Consider the following 15,011-nt stretch of genomic DNA (forward strand, 5'->3'; position numbering starts at 1 on the left):
TAGGAAACCTTCGGTGTTGGGAAATATTGTCGATAAGAATACTTTGCTCTAGACGAGAAGTTTGACATTTTGGTAATGTGTAATGATTTTTTTCTTCTGACCATTAGCACACTGTCTACCAGCAACAATGAAAACTACGGTGCACACAAAACTATTTTTTTTCGTACTCAGTTCATTGCATAACTTGTCTTTGCTAAATGACAAAGAGCCAGACGAGAAGGACTCGGACCACGTTAGTGGTCTATTTCAGGCCAATGTTGAGGAAATTTCTGGGCAATTCAATTTCTAACGCTTATGAACCAAGGAAAGCTAAAACCTAAAGTAACTACAAATTCAGAGCTGCCTGAAGAAACTGAAAAGACGTGAGTATCATCTGGCCGAGACGAAAGAAGGATTCAAGGGAAATTGAGCGCGCACAATTTGACAAGGAAACCCCAATGTTCTTTAACAGCATGCACTAACACATTAATCAGAACAACTTCTAAGTTTATTCCAACCGAACATTACACAAACTTCTTAAACATTAGCATCCTTATCAGATTAGCAAATTAATTACTCGAAAGATTTACTTATAAGAGTACGGCTTTTCTTTTATTATTACTTTTCGTGCACGTTCTTTCGAGGAAAAACTCGGTTCAACTTTCCGGCCAAGGTAGCTTGTAGATCACTGATAGGAAACTAGACCACGTTAGTACTTGCGAGGGCAACTGCTGTAGATGCTAACGCGATATCGGCCAGAACAGCATTTGTGGGTCTTCGGGTAGTAGGGACGCGAACCACACAACCGAGGGCAGGTTGCTTTTCTGGGGATGACTCTACGTGATTTTCCGAGGATGCAGCATTTGTGGGTTACTGGGTTGTAGCGACGCAAACCACACAACCGAGGGCAGGGAAGACGTTTGCTGACGACGTATTTGCCAGAGCAGCATTTATGAGTCCATGGGTTGTAGGGCCTCAAGCCACATCTTGGTGGGCATCTGAATTTCTTTGAGACCACTCTGCCAAAACAGCATTTGCGGGTTACTGGGTTGTAGAGACGCGAACCACACAACCGAGGGCAGGGAAGACGTTTGCTGACGACGTATTTGCCAGAGCAGCATTTATGAGTCCATGGGTTGTAGGGCCTCAAGCCACATCTTGGTGGGCATCTGAATTTCTTTGAGACCACTCTGCCAAAACAGCATTTGCGGGTTACTGGGTTGTAGAGACGCGAACCACACAACCGAGGGCAGGGAAGACGTTTGCTGACGACGTATTTGCCAGAGCAGCATTTATGAGTCCATGGGTTGTAGGGCCTCGAGCCACATCTTGGTGGGCATCTGAATTTCTTTGAGACCACTCTACCATAACAGCATTTTTTTGTCAGACTGATGAAATATTTACCGCAAGGAATGTCTTCCTCTGGCCCTTCTAAGGAATCCTCTTCTGGGTCTGGGTCTAAAGAAACCAAGAAGGAACAGAAAGTTTGTTATGACTGACAGTCATTTCTCAAGGAGGAATAAGTCATTGATGTGATCCAGTATTAGCAAAGATACCTAGAAAATTGTGTATTTAGTCTTTCATTTTTACCTAAATAGTCTTCATCTTTCTCTTGGGCCAGTTCTTCGTCTTCTTCACTGTTTTCTGTTGGAAATTCAAGAAATAATAATTACTCATACACAATATATAAAATTGTTTCTGGATTAAAACATCAAAACCTTAAAAATAAGTGCAAGGAATTGTACCGAGAATATAAAGCGGTTCTTTGAAATATACAAATAGTGTATTCAAATTACACATTGAGGAGTAAAGAAACTATCGAGAAACTCCTTATTTTCCACATTGTTGAATTGGGTACGAATTTACTTCTTTAGTTCGTTGCCGTATTCTTTTACTGGCAAATGGATTCTGGTGTTGATGGACAGTTCAGATCCATTTTATAAAAGATACTGGATCTATGTTTGAACCAGTCGAATGGTAAAATGGATCAGATATCTTAGGTCTGATATAAACAGATTAGAAAATGTCATGTGGCTTTTGTGTTGGCAATTTTGATGAATTTTGATGGAGAATAACCAGTATATTTGGAAACAAAATCAAAATTATTTCCTTTCAGTGAATAATGATGTATTAGTTATCAATTTTTGCATGTTGTCTGTTGGTGACCATTTTCCTACCCATGTCGTACTCTATTTCATCGCTTTCTTGTGGATAGTCTTCTTGGGTATCTTCCCCTGCAGAAAATGGAAAATATTGCCTAAAATTAGATAATCGAACCGTATTTCTAGCAAACTTTTCCATGACATTCTTAGCCTCGACTCCCGGTTCCGGAAGAAAGGCGTATTGCGATTGAAATGCTCTCTTCGTAACAGGACACTCATGGTCGAATTCATATTTATGGAAATGACTGATCGACATTGATCGGAAGTCATAGAAACGAAGTAAAATGGTACATTTAAGACATAGCGATCAAAAAGAGAATTCAGTGGTGAATGTTATCGGAAAATGAGTCTGTGACTTCCACCATAAAGAGTATAGATTCAACATCTCTTTTGCCTATTTCATGATTTAGTTTAGGAAACGTGTTTTACCCCACCTGTGTCACTCTCCTCCTCAGTAAGTTCGTATGAATCTTCTTCTTCCATGGGGTCTTGTTCTACAGGAGCATCTTCTGGTTGTTCTTCCTCCACGTCTTCACTGTCTTCGGCTAAAAAATTATCAGATTGCTAATATGAATGAGTGGCTGAATGACTGATTGATTGCACTGTCAATCGATCAACTCGCTGATTCATTGAGTGATTGATTATCATACAATATAGAATCATTTTTATTTAAGAAATTGGTTGCTGTCGTAACTCAATTATTCCTAGACATTTTTCAGCATATACACATGTTGATTTAAATTTAGCAAAATATTCGTTAATTACGAAAAGGAAGTCTTGAGGTTATATTTAACAGAAACTTCTCTTAAGGAAAAACAATTCATAATCATACTACGATCTGAAATTGTACATCGTATATCATATGTTCCTTCCTGCCCTTTAAGTTCGCTCAGACTACACATTAAGCGCCACACCTTTTTATTAAGAAATTGATATCTTAAATATGATTGTTTTGTGCACCCACCAGCCACATTAATATGCTTGGTGCAGTTTAATTTTGTATCACCCAAAAAAGTTAAAATACAGTAAAATAGTAAGTGAAACTATCACCAATGAGAAACCATTAGTCTGGAAAGCACATTCATGGGAGACTGAATTGAGCTTCTTTCTTACGTTTTCAAGATAATTTAGAAAAATCCATTTTCGTACCTTTGTTGTCTTCTTGATCAGCAAGGTTTTCTATACCTTCATTTAAGTTTAGAAGCTCAGACTCCGCTGCTACTTCTCCAGGATTATCAGCGTTATCTTTGAAGGTTTCAGCATATACGACAGCGACAACTGCCAGTAAAACAGCGAGGAAGCGCAGAACTCTAGCCATGCTTGTACCACTTTCGGACGATGTACCTAGAGCTAAAGATTCTCCCCTTTTTATACTGTTCAAAATGTTCCAAAATAGCCCTCGAATGGTGTGGTCCGATTGTCTACGTGGTAAAGAATCTTGATAGAATTAAGCAATATCTTTTTTAGAGAGAAATTCATTCATATATTGAACGCCGATTGAACGCGATAAAGAAGTAGCCCTTGAATGGCGCGAATATAATATCCATTTTTTCGATTAATATGAACACTGTCCGAAAGTATTCTATTGCTTTACCAATAGCTTTTGAATCGTTTGGGAGTGTTTGTCTTGTTTTCTGGGTTTTGTTATATAACTTCAAGTTTCCTTTGATTTACATGTTGGTGTACAATAGGGATTAGAGTAGAAAAAGGTCTTTTTCTTTGCCGTTAGACACTCATGGCAGTGTCAATATGGATTATGCGAAAATCGTTTCACGGCAATGACGGTGGAATATTAGAAACGTTCATTTCAGAGAATGTTTCAGATGTGTATTTTAAGACCGTTAATTGTTTTCTAAGAAAAATCTACGAAATTGACGATTCATGGACACAGATGGGAACAAGACCACAATATCACCAAAAGTTTTCGCTAGTGTAAAGGCTATTAGATTGGAAGTTATTTATTTCTGCTGCGAATGTAACGTTGGGAGTTTCTCACTAGCGATGGAGAGATTCTCCAGTAAACGCAAGCGCTAAAAGGGAAGGAAAAGGCTTTTCTTTAAATACGTTTCTCGTATGTTCTGGTGTCTGTGATGTGTTTCAAGTTCCATAGCCAGTTATACATACGTGTCTTTGTGCATTAAACTCTTTAATTTACGGTGACACGATATACCTCATGATCACGAGTAGATCCAAGTCTTGACATTGTCACCACTCACGATACCATAGAGTGAGAGCCACACTTAAGTGAGGGACTGGAGAAATTTGTGGTGCAGATTGTTTTGCTTGGATGTAGTGAAAATCAAAATACATTTGACTTATCTGTAACTGTTATCCTACTGTGGCATTTTTCAATATAATGTTGAAGTTCGGGGATGACATCTCTCGAGTTTGACTTATATATACTCTTAAGAGTGAAAGAAACTGTCTCGATTTCAAATTTTAATGTTCAGGAAGCAAAGTAGAAGTCTGCAATGTTGATGCACTTCCTTTCGCGTCAATAGGAGGACCAGAGAGGTTTTCACAAACGATAACAATCAGGCGGATATTTTGTTAATTCCATTGTTTCCTCAGTAACGTCTACTGGTTTCTCGGAATTTCTGCCCTCGTGTTCTCCGAAAAAGGAACGCTTTAATACAAAAGAAGGATTCTAATATTAAAAGAAGGTCAATTACCTTTGATCAGTGTTGACCGTTCTAAATACTACCAATAGAAATTGCGCTGCATAAGAATGACGCAAATTTACACTGTCGCTGCAATTGGATTTATATTTATTGAAACGTTATGATCGGTTTGAGTTGTGGTAAGTCAAACCAGAAGTTCTACATAGCAACAAGGAAGTAGCACTACTTCTGTTATTAACTCGGACCAAAGTTTCATGTTGGACTCTGAAAGCTGATATCTGCTGAGAGCAAGTTCCCGTACTTGAGCACTCTGTAATTATTGCTTTTTATCATGGATATATATGACACGCTTAGTGGTTTAACTCCTATTGGGTAACCTCCCAGGATACGCCAATATCCTATGAAAAGTGAAACAAAGAGCTACACTCGTCCGTTTGTGTAGGGTAATTTGTAATTCGCTCTGCTACAGGTTGGGTTTCCTAGCAAATGTCTCTTATATCAAGTTTGAGAAAAACGTTCGTCATGGTGAACTTTTTTAACGTATTCAAAATTTTGATACTTTACTGTTGAACGTTCCTCAAAAAAGGGGTAGCTCATCAATAACAAGATATTGTTATAAAACCATCGTGTATCACAAATTCTGAAAGTGGAATTGCAAGAAAGGGTTCGCTAGCGAACATGACTGTATCACATTTTGTCATATGAGCGTTGATGTAGATTGGTTCATTGCGATTTAGATGACAACTCTTATATTAGCAAGGCTCTGTTCATCTCGAATTGTCCTGCGAATATGTTTTGCCACTTTTTTCCCTTTTGACCAACAACAATTTCTGTCTTTGAAACGAGACGAAGTACTCATAATTCATTGCAACTGGAAAGATCGTAATGTCAGCGTTAACTTGTTTTCTGTGAACCTTAAGAAGCTGCCTCGCATCAACAAGGTAAACTACGACGTTGATAACACTGTGTTTGGCCTCTTTAAATCCATTACGGTTATTGCTTCCCGAAAGACAACATTAAAGCGAGACTCAGACCAGCTATGTGCCCTATAGTTGGGAAGCATTGAGGTAATTTCCTGCCAATTTATGGCATCCTAAGTTTCCAAATGCTCGTAATTTATATAAAACTAAGAATATTCGAAGGTAACTCAACATTACCAAGAAAAGCCGGTCTAAGACTTTCTTTCTGAATGGGTAGCCTCTAGCAAAAGTGACAAGAAAGGATTTCTGAAAAGTGCACATTAAATTTAATGGGAACCCTTCCTCTCTGTAAAGACAACAACAAAGTAGTGAAAAAGCATTTTAGTTTATTTCAACTAACCATTACTTAACTTTCGTAAACACCCGCATCATTCGGAATTACTTAGTATTGTCAGTTGGTGATAGGATTGGCTTTACAAATTAGTGGTTGCGATTACATTACTCTTCATACAAAAATTCGTAAAGTAAAAATTATTTGCTGCTAAACAAGCAGTTTGACATCCCTGGTTTCTGGGCAACAAGACCAGATTAATATGCCTTGTAGCGTTTGCTATATTTAGGAATTACACTTCCATTGGTGCAGCACCTCTGATAATAGATGCTGTGGAGTTCTCCGTATCATGTGCGAGAGCAGCTAGAAAATATGGAGACGACTTTTCGTGAGCTGCCACGGATGCAACATTTCTGGGTATTCGGGTAGTAGGTTACCAAACCACATTTGCGGGGGCAGCTTGAAGATCTGGGGACGACTTTTCGTAAACGGCCAAGAAAGCAACATCTGTGGGTCCTCGGGTTGTAGGGAACCAAACCACATATCGGGAGAGGACGAGGGCAGCTGGCGAATATTGGGACGACTTTTCGTGAGCTGCCACGGATGCAACATTTCTGGGTATTCGGGTAGTAGGTTACCAAACCACATTTTCGGGGGCAGCTTGAAGATCTGGGGACGACTTTTCGTAAGCGGCCAAGAAAGCAACATTTGTGGGTCCTCGGGTTGTAGGGAACCAAACCACACTTAGGGAGAGGACGAGGGCAGCTGGCGAATATTGGGACGACTCTTCGTGAGCTACCACGGATGCAACATTTCTGGGTATTCGGGTAGTAGGTTACCAAACCACATTTGCGGGGGCAGCTTGAAGATCTGGGGACGACTTTTCGTAAGCGGCCAAGGAAGCAACATTTGTGGGTCCTCGGGTTGTAGGGAACCAAACCACATATCGGGAGAGGACGAGGGCAGCTGGCGAATATTGGGACGACTTTTCGTGAGCTGCCACGGATGCAACATTTCTGGGTATTCGGGTAGTAGGTTACCAAACCACATTTTCGGGGGCAGCTTGCAGATCTGGAGACGACTTTTCGTAAGCGGCCAAGAAAGCAACATTTGTGGGTCCTCGGGTTATAGGGAACGAAACCACACTTCGGGAGAGGACGAGGGCAGCTGGAGAATATTGGGACGACTCTTCGTGAGCTGCCACGGATGCAACATTTCTGGGTATTCGGGTAGTAGGTTACTAGACCACATTTGCGGGGGCAGCTTGAAGATCTGGAGACGACTTTTCGTAAACGGCCAAGAAAGCAACATTTGTGGGTCCTCGGGTTGTAGGGAACCAAACCGCACTTTGGGAGAGGACGAGGGCAGCTTGCGAATATTGGGACGACTTTTCGTGAGCTGCTAAGGATGCAGCATTTCTGGGTATTCGGGTTGTAGGTAACCAGGCCACATTTGCGGGGGCAGCTTGAAGATCTGGGGATTACTCTTCGTAAACGGCCGAGAATGCAACATTTGTGGGTCCTCGGATTGTAGGGAATTAAACCACACCTCGGGAGAGGACGAGGGCAGCTACTATGTTTGGGAACGATTTGTCTGCCAAAGCAACATTTATGAGTCAATGGGTTGTATAGCTTGAAGCCACATCTCCTCAATGGAATCCCATCTTCTGCTTCATCCTCGCTGGTTTCTTCATCTTCTCGTTGATAGTCTTGTGCTTCCTCTTCTTCAGAAAAGAGGGACAATTTTCCAAGTAAGAATCATGTGATCACCACTCACAAAAAGTATAGTTTCAAACTGCTTCGCTGTTCTTACGCTTTCGTTTAAAGACTTTTTTTACTTACCTTGGTCGCTCTCCTCCTCAGAATTTTCGTCTGAAGTTTCTTCTTCATTGGCGTCTTGTTCTACGTGAGTATTTTCCGCTTTTTCAATGTCTTCGGCTGAAAAAGTATTAAGTTCATGACGTTAATGAGTGATTTTAATAACTAAATAATGATGGTACTGATTTTGAACTTAGCTATATGTGTAGCTTATGCACGAGCCCGTCGGGCTGTTTTGCTCTTTAGTTGTTTTTCATTCGTGTCATGGCTAACTGGTTTTCCTTGTTGCCGGAGTAGTAGAGCCTTTCCCTCAAGAACTTGCTTCAAGCTTTTAAAATCTCTCTCATGAATAATCAAGCGTTTTTACTCTTTCTCCGTTAGGTATCAGTAGACAGAAGTAACCATGACACGAAAGGCAGCGCGCTCGAAATCTGCCCTGTCTTTTGTACGAACTGTTGCTCTTGTTGAATTTTACTCAGGGCCTTCAGTTCATACTTCCGTAGCTGTTTTTGAAAGGCTAAGACTTCCAGTCTTTCAGTCAATTGCTTGTCCTTTGTCGGGTGTTTTTTTTTTTGGCATTTTCCTTAAAACACTCTACATTATAACGTTGTAACTTTCTGTTGACCTTTCCACCATTTTGTTCTGTGTTGCTTTCGCGACATATCTATCAATCAATTCCATTTCAACTTTCTCCGCTTTATTCTAACTTTCTGTGTTGTTTGGGATTAAATGACCTGTTCTTGGCCAATGGGCATGCAGAAAAATTACTACGAACCATGCACATTATTATGAAGTGAAAAGTCAGTGGCATGTGCAATCGAAATTGAGTATTCGATTTCTCCCACAGTTTAGACTATTTTTCAGTTATAAGTCGAGTTTTCGAAATTCTTCTAGCTAGTTTTAACAACTGATTCGCTTTTTGCCATTTACTTTAGGAAACCTGTTCTTCTTACCCGGGTCGCTCTCCTCCTCTGCAGCTTCGTCTGAAGTTTCTTCTTCAATAGCGTCTTGTTCTACGGGTGTATAGTTCACCTCTTCAGCGTCTTCAGCTGAAAAAGTATTGAGTTCTTAGAATAAATGACTGATCGAGTCCGCTTTCCGCCATTGACTCATTGATTTATCGCTTGTTTCATGGAATCATGGTTATTCGAGAAATTGGTTGCTGTTACAGATAGTTTCCAAACATGCGTGATCTTTCCTGATCTCGAGAATCCGAGCCAAGCACTCCTGATAGAGGCTAGGCATACTGCATTCCGTATTCGTTTCTATTGTGCTGAGGGAGACACGGGCTGCCTTGCTAATATATTTACTGAAATTACAATCAGACGTGAGTGGTGGAAATGATTCAAAATGGTACATTTTGAACTTGGCTATATCAAAGTGAAAACTAGGTGGCATATGCAATCGGAAAATAAATGAGTTAAGTTTTCGATATCATGTGTTGTATCTCCTAGTTTCGAGAAGTGTTTGGCTTTTTTCCATTTGGTTTAGGAAACTCTAGATCTTTTCTTCTACCTTGATCCTCAACAGCTTCGTCAGAGTTTCCTTCCTCAGTGGCGTCTTGTTCCACGGGAGCATTTTCTTTTAGTTCCTCTTCCGCTTCTTTGCTGTCCTCGGCTGAAAAGGATAAGCCTACAATATTATTAAATGTCTGAATGAGTTACTGTTATCTTCCAACCAATTGATTTATTGATTGCTTCATAATTCAAAATGGTACATTTTGAACTTGGCTATATCAAAGTGAAAACTAAGTGGCGTATTCAATCGGAAAATAAAGCATGAGTTAAGTTTTCGATATTGTTGTATCTCCTAGTTTCGATAAGTGCTTCGCTTTTTTGCCATTTTGTTCAGTCAAGAAACTCTTTTCTTCTACCTTGGTCATTATCCTCAACAGCTTCGTCAGAGGTTTCTTCTTCAGTGGCGTCTTGTTCCACGGGAGCATTTTCTTTTAGTTCCTCTTTCGCTTCTTTGCTGTCCTCGGCTGAAAAGGATAAGCCTACAATATTAATGAATGCGTGAATGTCTATCAACCAATTGATTTATTGATTGCTTCACAATTGTTTGACTAAGTGGTTATAGGGTCGACTAACCGTATAGCTGTATAACTCCTCGGCATCTTACAGATTATTTTATGATAAAATAAGACGAAAAAACAGATGAAAGAAGAGACGAAATAACGGGTGAAACAACAAGGTCTAGCGTACTTAAAAAGCGACGATGTTTACACAATAGTTCTCACAAACACTAATTTTCTTAACATATTTAAGTATTGAAATTCGCTCACTGCTGATTATATAATTCTTCCTGCGCCCTTTCCCAAACTCTAACAACCATGATACAGTATATATGCATCGCCCGGGAAGAAAATGACTCAAAGGGTTGCAGTGCAACAGAAACTTCTCTCAACAGATTTCTTAACATTTTTAAGAAATATTCTAAAGAAATCTCATGAAACGTCTTTCCGGTACCTTTTTCTTCCCCTTGATAAGCGACGTCTTCTAAACCTTCATTTAAGTCTTGAAGCTCGAATTCCGCTGCTATCTCCTCAGGATTAGAAGCATTTTCTTCGAAGGTTTCAGCACTTACGACAGCAAAAACTGCCAGAAAAGCAGCGAGAAACTGTAAAACTCTAGCCATCTTTGGTTCACTACCGAATGATGTACCCAAAACTGAAAATCACCCCATTTTATACAGTACAAAAAGGTTCCAAAATAGCACCTTTTAGTGGTCTCGACTAATTATCCACCTGCGCATTTTAAAACCCTCAAGAAATATTACGGTTTCTGAAAATTTTAATTTTTCTCTGATATTGTGATTCTCAGCGGAATTGAGGAAGATATAAAAATGTGGCCCTTTATCATCGGAAAAAAATCCATGATTTTACTAATAAGACCAGTCTTGTAATTAGTTATAACTAGAAGTTGTAACTACTAAATTTCGTGAAACGTTTGTGTATTTCTCTCTAAGAGCAACTTTTCTTTTAACTTTTACTATCATCAATATATCAATTTCTTAGGACTTATTTGGGTAAAGGTTTGCAGTTTCTGCAAGTTTGTTTCAGATAACGTTTCAGTTGTATATTTGAGGAGCTATACTAATTGTTGTAGCAGAAACACCAACGAAAATGGGCTAAAAATACATCCAATAATGATCTGGTCTGAAGTGTTCACGCGATAGAGGAATTTCATGGACCCTTGTTACGAAAGTGCAATATCACTGAAACGTCACTGCAGAGGGTATTGGCGTAAGAGCAACTATTTTTCACCCATAAAGAAACACAAATAACTTTCAGTTAGCGAGGAAAAGATTCTACAAAACCATCAATTGTCACATTCAGAGAAAATTTATTTTATCAAAGTATGCTGCTTTTTTATCTACTGAAATGGGAAGGTTTAAACCAGCTTTCCGTTTAACACTTCCTTTATAAAGCAAGTGAAATCAGATATTCGTTTTATTTTGGTAGACGCAAGAGTAGCGAAGTATCCTCTTGTCTTAACTCGACAACTGACGTGAGCGCTAGCACCGTTATTGTATTGAGGTGAACTGTGTACTGTGTACAGTATTAACTGTATTGATAGTCATTCAAAATTGAAAGGTGACAAAAAAATGACTGTTTGAATTGTATATTGTCAGTACGTCTTTTGAAAAGAAAAAAATAAAAATAAAAATCCAAAAGATTTCGCTTAGTGATTTTTCTGTTCACAAAGGGCACCAGACTTTTACTTTTTTTCTGATTTTCTACATGAAAGGCTATAAATTTTAATATAGTAACAGTATCGAATCTTAAACTGGCATGTCGTTGAGCAAAGCCATAAATAAACTGCGCCACTGGACGTGAAAAAAGTTGTAGAGGAGGTCTTCAAGACTGAAAAACCGACAGTCGTGTCCAACAATACCAATTTTGTACCTGAGCTAAAAGTTCAAGGACAGAACGTATTGTCTCGAGGCAGTCTCAAACTAAGCCACCACATAACAGGTCTACAGCTTCTTTAAACACTATTATTTAAATCAAATTGTGTTATTCCATTTTAGTCACCTTGAATGCACATTGATGACTTAATTTAAGTTCCTGTTGTCTTTAAACTGACTTGCTTTTTTAATAGTTTGTGTAAATTGAATGCGGTCATTAATTATGTTGTGCTCGATTAAAGTAAGTAAGTGAAAATATAGTTGATTTAACGGCTGAGCTATTGTAAACCAAAGCAACTCAAACAGTTAAAAAATTACATATTTTAATGAAACTATTTTCTTTTACCGAGACTTCAATATCTGAATACATCAGAATGAATGAAAGGGGGAAGTTGCCGAAAGATTGCATTGAATGAAACTGGGCATAAATTTAAACAATCACAGCATCTTCAATTCGATTCTATAATCCATGCGAGCAGAAGAAAACATTTCATGCAATTATGTTTTTATGAAACAGACCGATGCAATCACGACCGACTTACGCCATTTGAGTCTTACAGCCAATAACATCACGGAAAACTGACCAATCATGTTACACCGGAACTGGACTAAGAGCATTCTACTGACAACAACTATTCACTTGACTCTGATGATGACTTCCGCACAAGTCGTCGAAACGTCGGTTACCATCACCGACAACAGTCCCTCTCAGGACTTCGCTCACCCGGACGATCAAACTACACTTTCACACGTTACTACCGGGTTCAAACCATTTACTGAATTATGTTTCAGTTCTGCAGAACCAGACCAAGAGTTCTATTACACACAACATGTGTTTCACGTCACTAGTTCGAAAGTTTTATGTTGGACAAGGGTAGCTTATATTCGCCGAGAAAAGTTAAACGAACACTTGCTGATATTGGTCTTGATATACATTTTATGGAACAAAAAGTTTAGTTCATTACATGATCAATATTTTCAATCTTATCGTAAACAACTGCAGATTCAAATTATACTTAACATTACCAATATGATTGTTCTTCTGTTGGACGTAAACTATTCTATTTGAGAGACGTTTCCAGTGAAGTCTTCTGTAGCTTTATATTATGGTCAGACACGGTTTTTTAGCTGTTCATCGAGACTAGTAATTAGCCTGTTAACCCCAAAGGGTGACTAGCATCTAATTTCTCCTTACAATATCACCCCCAAATCACACATTGAAGTCACGGAAATAAATTAGCACTCTAGATTATTAAAAAATTCTCCCTGTCTGTATCTTAGGAAATGTCTGAAGAACAATGTACATGCGCGGGATGTTAAGTTGTAAAGGGTTAAGGAAGAAAAGTTTTACATATCGACGGATAACGTTAAAGCTGTACCGTGCTACAATGTAAATCATTCCAAGACTGCAAATGATCCCGGAACACGAATGATTTCTATAACTGAACTGCAAAGAAATCTCATTGTTGGACCGCAAATGATCGCGGTAAGATTACTATGGACCTTCAAAGGCCGAAATCTTCATTTGAAACAATTATCTGTAGTTTGGTGGAAAAAAAATTTAAATCATTGGATTTTGGTGAGATATCGAGGAGGGACTATTTTTTTGAGAATAGTTAATAAATAGCTAATCGTGTTTTTATCGCATTAAGGACATTAGAGATAAGCTGCTCCTTTGCTTTTTCGCGGTAAACTTCATTCAAGGGCCGCACTCCACTATTCATGGCTAGGGCCTATTAAGTAGCTATGGGGTAGAGGTGTGACTCAGGTCAGAGGGGCCTTTTGTCGTTTGGCATATGGGACTAAATTTTTGCCTTTATTGGGCCTATTGATGGTAAATGACTTTAAATATTTTACAGTGTCATGTCATTAAGAAGCTTTAACATTGTTTCCGTGCGAACGCCTCGGATTATAGATTATCTATATATATTACGGTTAAAGTCTTGCAGCTCCTTTCCTTATCCCCCGATGTCCTCTCTCTTTATATCATTTCATTAGCATGTAACATCACCAGAATTTTGACTAAGAAAAAAAGTAAAACGGAAGAAATAATCAAAGGTTTCATAAAGATCCTTCCCTCGTTGTCAAATGACAGATTACAGTCATCGACTGATTTGTTGTTTTTGATCAGTCGGTGCTCTAAACTTTTGAACTATCGTTCATTTCCAAGGAAACTCTTAATTAACCCGATGGAGGTTAGAATGAGAGGAGGAAGTTGACAAAAGATTGCACTAGATGAAACTGGGCATAAATTTAAACTGAGTCACAGCATTATCGATTCGATTCTATTATCCATGCGAGCAGAAGAAAAAATTTCATGCAATTATATGTTTTTATGAAACAGACCAATCACGACCGTTTTACACCACTTGAGTCTTACAGCCAATAACATCACGGCAAAACTGACCAATCATTTTACACGAACCGGACCAAGAACATTCTACTGACGACTCTGAAGGATGATGACTTCCGCACAAGTCGTCGAAACGTCAGTTACCCGCACTGACTACAGTCCTTCTCAGGACTTCGCTCACCCAGACGATCGAACTACACTTTCACATGTTACCCCCGCGTTCAAACCATTTACCGAATTATGTTTCAGTTCTGCAGAACCAGACTAAGAGTTCCATATTACACACAAACCGGTGTTTCACGTCACTAGTTCGAAAATTTTATGTTGGACAAGGGTAGCTTATATTCGCCGAGAAAAGTTAAAACGAATACTTGCTGATATTGGTCTTGATATCTATTCTATGGAACAAAAAGTTCACTTCATTACATGATCAATATTTTCAATCTTATCGTTAGCAACTGCAGATACAGTCATACTTGACACTATTAATATTATATCTCTTCTGTTTGACGTAAACTTTTATATTTGAGAGACGTTTCCAGTTCAGTCACTCTGTAGTTTTCTATGAAGTCATACACGCTTTTTAGCTGTTAATCGAGTGAATTAACCTATTAACCCCTAAGAGTGACCAGCATCTAGGTTCTCCTGACCCTCTCCCCCCATGTTCCTCAACTCCTTGACCCCTAAGAGTGACTAGCATCTAATTTCTCCTGACCCCTCCCCCCATGTTTCTCAACTCCTTGACCCCTAAGAGTGACTAGCATCTAATTTCTCCTGACCCTCTCCACCCATGTTCCTCAACTCCTTGACCCCTAAGAGTGACTAGCATCTAATTTCTCCTGACCCTCTCCCCCCATGTTCCTCAACTCCTTGACCCCTAAGAGTGACTAACATCTAATTTCTCCTGACCCTCTCCCCC

General features: G+C 39.1%; 1 protein-coding gene across 1 annotated transcript; it reads right to left on the reverse strand.

The window, feature by feature from the left end:
• Positions 1-469: 469 nt before the first annotated feature.
• Positions 470-10,482, reverse strand: LOC111337735 (uncharacterized). The gene is made up of 11 exons (XM_088743667.1): positions 10,299-10,482; positions 9,704-9,826; positions 9,346-9,462; positions 8,784-8,879; positions 7,855-7,950; positions 6,363-7,736; positions 3,291-3,578; positions 2,576-2,686; positions 2,157-2,213; positions 1,570-1,623; positions 470-1,437 (listed from the first exon to the last, which is right to left on the reverse strand). Exons 1-11 carry the CDS (start codon positions 10,465-10,467, stop codon positions 689-691), a joined length of 3,234 nt encoding a protein of 1,077 aa, XP_088599793.1. The 5' UTR covers positions 10,468-10,482; the 3' UTR covers positions 470-688.
• Between the last annotated feature and the right edge of the window lie 4,529 nt (positions 10,483-15,011).

This window comes from Stylophora pistillata, chromosome 13 (genome assembly GCF_964205215.1).
Source record: "Stylophora pistillata chromosome 13, jaStyPist1.2, whole genome shotgun sequence".
Classification (NCBI taxonomy): Eukaryota; Metazoa; Cnidaria; class Anthozoa; order Scleractinia; family Pocilloporidae; genus Stylophora; species Stylophora pistillata.